Genomic DNA, 4,374 nt, shown 5'->3' on the forward strand with positions numbered 1-4,374 from the left:
ATGTTATGGTTAATTACCATGTTTCTCTATTATTAGATAGAATGAGACCTAATACTTTTGAGTACTTCCCATTCAAGCAATGTACTTAGTACTTTGCTTGTTTTAATGTAGGCACAGTGTAGTTCTGTGAGGTGCAGACCCACAGGTGAGAAAACGAGGCATAGAGATGACTGCACAGAGGCAGCAGTTACAGCAGTTAGTAAATCCTCTTATTTTGGTACCTGCTTTGTTTCCCTATGTGATGCCCACATGCTGGGACTCTGGTATGCGGTACCCTGGTGGTTTTTTCTTCCCCAGCTTGGGTGGGTCGCATGTGGGTGCTGAACCCCCCCTCCCCAGGCTGGCCTGAACATTGTACCCTTTATATTGTCACTAATTGATAGTCTTCCGGAGTCCTCCCTCCCGCTCACTTGCATTGGCCCCTGTGGGCCCCTCATAGACTGGCCCACTTCTAGGCTTTTAGAAGGACCTGGCGATGAGTGAAACTTGAGCACTCCCCTCACCCATTCAGCAGCACCTGTTGAGTGCCTACTGTGCCAGTGCCACTATGTAAAGAGGATACAGTAGTGAATCAAACACACACACTCCCTCCCGTCATCCTTCACGGAGCTGGCAGTTGATTGGAGGTAACAGACATGTCAATACAGGAAGAAGAGGCTCCGGGGATGCAGCCTCAGCCTCAGAAATCAAAGACAGTGAAGTGCAGTCCCTGCCCTGGGGTACAGGCAGCGGTGTGGGGTTGGCTGGGGTATGACTCTGCAGACCAAGGCTGGGCTCATAGGCGATGTTTTCTCTTTCTGTCCTCAGCAAGGACCGCCTGTAGCTGAGATGATGGTGTCGTTGGGACCAAAAGAAGTGCGGGAACGCATACAGAAGGCACTGTCCAGCTGACGGGAGATGTGCCCGGCGGTGGAGGTGGCTAGGAACCTGTGCGTGTGGAGACGACCTTCAGAGGAGGAGTGGGTCCTGGGACCCATCAGGAACTTGTAGCAGGAACCAGAGTCTGGGTGCACACAGTGTACACGTGGCTCCACACAGCCCTGTCCTCGCCCGCTGGCGGGGAAGCCCAGCATCCTCTCACCTCCCTGAGTCTGGAGAGGAAGGCTCGTGTCTGGCTCCGATACCACACTGCATGGCAGAGGTTTCAAGCTGGTTCCTAGAACAGTCCAGAGGGCTCGTGTTGAGGCCGCCCGAGCTGTGTGACAAAAAGCCACAGAGTTGGGGGCTTAAACAAGGACAGTCACTTCCTCCCTGTTCAGGGGCTGGGAGTCTAAAAGGCAGGTGTTGGCAGGTTTCTTTGCTCCGTGGCTTGCTGATGGCTGCTCTCTGCTGTCCGTACTGGTCATCGCCCTGGGTGTGCCCTTGGTGCCTCTGGGTGTCCAAATGTCGTCTTCTTAGGACACCAGTCAGATGAGATTAGCACCCACCCTGATGGCCCGGTTTTACCTTAATCACTTCTTTAAAGGCCCAGCTGAACATTCAGTTACATGCTGAGGTCTCGGCGTTAGGGCTTCAGCGTGCGACTTTTGAGGGGACACGGTTCAGTGCGTGGCAGCTTGGCAGCAGCCTGGTCTCAGTTCTCAGTCCAGCCTGGACTCCGAGCGGCAGGGCTGAGCTGAAAGTCAGTTTCTCTGGGGCTCATCGGGACAGGACTCATCCATCAGGGTGGGCTCGGGGGAGCACTTATGTCTTACACTTGGTTTTGTCCTGCACTTGGGCAGCCTGCCTCCCCTCCCTACAGGCTGTCTGCTGCTCTCCCAGTTCTTCAGACCTGGACCTTCAACTGAGGCCTTCACCCTGCCTGTCTGCATCTCATTCACATCTGCCTCCTTATATCCATGACTGTCTGAAATGAGATGGTCTTGGGGTGAAGAGAAATAGCTAAATAGAAGGAAGACGGTGGCTGGGAACAGAGACCCACAGGGCTTCTAGGTGTCCAGTGGCAGCCAGCCTCTGAGAGGCCCCAGTCATTGCTCCCTCTTGGTGTTCACCCCGAATAGGGCTGAGTTGAGATGCATCATGGCTTCCTTGTTCTCTTGGATCCCTTACTCTGCGGGAAACCACTTCCACGGGAAGACTCTCCAGCAGCCCTGTAGAGAGGCTCATGTGGCAGGAACTGAGGCCGTGTGCCCGCAGGGTGCGTGCCCATCTCGGAGGTCGGTCTTCCAGCCCCAGCCACGCCTTCGGGTGACCACATTCTGACTGACGTCTCGACTGCAACCTTCACGAAAGAGCCTTAGCCACGACCACGAAGCACGGCTGCTCTCAGATTTCAGACACACAGAAATGACGAGATAATTGGCGTTCATTGTCTACAGCCACTGGGTTTTGCCCTGCCGGGTGGCCCGGTTAATCGGAACACCATCCTGATGCACCGAGGCTGCAGGTTCAGTCTCTGGTCAGGACGCATGCAGGGAGCAACAGTGGGTGCGTGAGAGGAGTAACACATTGATGTTTCTCTCCCTCTCCTCCTCCCTCTGAAATAAGTCAATAATAAAGCTACTAGGTTTTGTGATAACTTGTTGCCCAGCAAGTGTTATCTCTTACCCTCTCCTTGTCCACGGGAAAAGGGAAAGGGGATAAAGAGTTTGGTGAGCCTGGCTGGTGTGGCTCAGTGGCTAAGCATCCACCTAAGAACCGTTCATTCCCAGTCAGGGCACATGCCTGGGTTGCGGGCTCCATTCTTGGTAGGGGTCGTGCAGGAGGCAGCCAATCGATGATTCTCTCATCGTTGATGTTTCTGTGTCTCCCTCTCCCTCTCTGAAATCAATAAAAATAGGTTTTAAAAAAACGAATTTGTTGAGCTTCACAGAGACCTAGTCTTTTCTTGAAAAGTAGATCATGAAGCTCTGTGCAAGCAATGGCCACCAAATCTGCCTAACAGGTTTATTGGCGACTACGTGCATGGGGTTTCGGTTGTGGGAGAGTCGCAGAGTCTGGGAAAGCCAGAGACCGGGTCTGGCTGTGTAGGAGCAGGCGCCACGCCAGGCTTGCTGCAGTGGGGATGCGGGGCCTGCAACTCTGTGGTTTTTCTCTGTTTGCATTTTCCCCTTCAGTTTTGGATGAGACAGCGAAGGTTCGGATGCTGGGAAGAGAGTTGCTGTTCCTTAGCTGGGAAGAGGTGTCCCTGCAGGATGTGTCCAGCGGGCGGTAAAAAGCTGTTCCCAAGGGAAAGTGTTTTTCCAAAAGGGGACACAGTAACAAACGTGATTTGTTGTGCCCTTGCCTGAGGTGCAACCGTGTCTGGGTTTCAGAATTTGCTGAAATGCTTCGGTCCATTACTTCATCCAGTCTTCACAATCCCATGAGAGGCATCTTTATGTCTGTAATAGGGAAACGGAGTCAGGGAAAGGTAATTAGCTCTTCTGAGGCAAAGTGAGGATTTAACTCAAGCTTATGACAACCCCAGTCTGAGCTCAGCTCATAACTACTGGGCGTCATCAGAGTCTGCTTCGCGGACATGAAGCACAATTAGGAGGAACTGCCTCATGCCCTGGCCCGTGGTCCTGGGGTGCGAATGTTTGACACAGGGAGTGTGCAAACGCCGAGCTGTAAAGTGCTGCCGGTTTCCCAGCTGGCGTGAGTTGTGAGAAGCAGCATATGCCTTTCGGACAAAGGGTTTTGCCCAGGACCAGTGGGACTTCACATGTTTAAAATAACCTCAGTGTTTTTAGAGTGTAGTAACACAGCGAGGGCCCTGGAGGCCCACTGCCTAGACAAACACCTGGACAAAGTCCTGGCCAGGCCGGTGTCGTCCTGTTCACCAAAAGGTTGCTGGTTTGATTCCAAGTCAGGTCACATGCCTGCGTTGCCTGTTGTGGGTTTGGTCCCCTGTAGGGGGCAAGCGGGAGGCAGCTGATGGATGTTTCACTCTCACGTTGATGTTTCTCTCCCTTCCTCTCTAAAAATGAATCATCTTTTTAAAAAAGATCTTTTTTTTATAAAAAAGCCCAGTCCTACCAATTATTCACTGTGACTTCTGTACCTCGGTTTCCTCACCTGTAAGTGCGAATAACAATGGTATTGTTATGGGTTGACTCAGCGAGATAGACCACCGACTCAGAATTTAAATTTAGGAACCTTTATTAAGCTGGCCAGCTGTCTGCAGTCCCAGCACCCCGCCAAAGCAAAGGCTGAACTGCAGCCCTGACTGCAAGAGTTACAGCCTATTTATTTGCAAAAACTACAAAGTTACAAAGCCTTGTTTATGCAATTTGTTCCTGACACAGTATAGCATTATCACCTTCCTATCTATGTTTTCCGGGAACAGAGAGCACAGTATATTGAGGAGGGACCATGAGACCATATCTCAAGGCCTGACCTGATGTCAGTACCTTCCTATCTGTTCCAGGAACAGACAGTACAGTGCGCCCG

The 4,374-nt window shown here is 52.0% G+C and overlaps 1 protein-coding gene across 1 annotated transcript in view; it reads left to right on the forward strand.

The window, feature by feature from the left end:
- The window catches only part of EARS2 (glutamyl-tRNA synthetase 2, mitochondrial), a 24,982-nt gene extending 22,997 nt beyond the window's left edge, over positions 1-1,985 (forward strand). The window contains exon 9 of the mRNA XM_006753614.2: positions 808-1,985. Coding sequence (XP_006753677.1) covers positions 808-891 — 84 coding nt within the window. The 3' untranslated portion in view covers positions 892-1,985. The remainder of the gene's footprint in view (positions 1-807) is intronic.
- Positions 1,986-4,374: the final 2,389 nt, after the last annotated feature.

Source organism: Myotis davidii, unplaced genomic scaffold (genome assembly GCF_000327345.1).
Source record: "Myotis davidii unplaced genomic scaffold, ASM32734v1 scaffold150, whole genome shotgun sequence".
Taxonomy (NCBI): Eukaryota; Metazoa; Chordata; class Mammalia; order Chiroptera; family Vespertilionidae; genus Myotis; species Myotis davidii.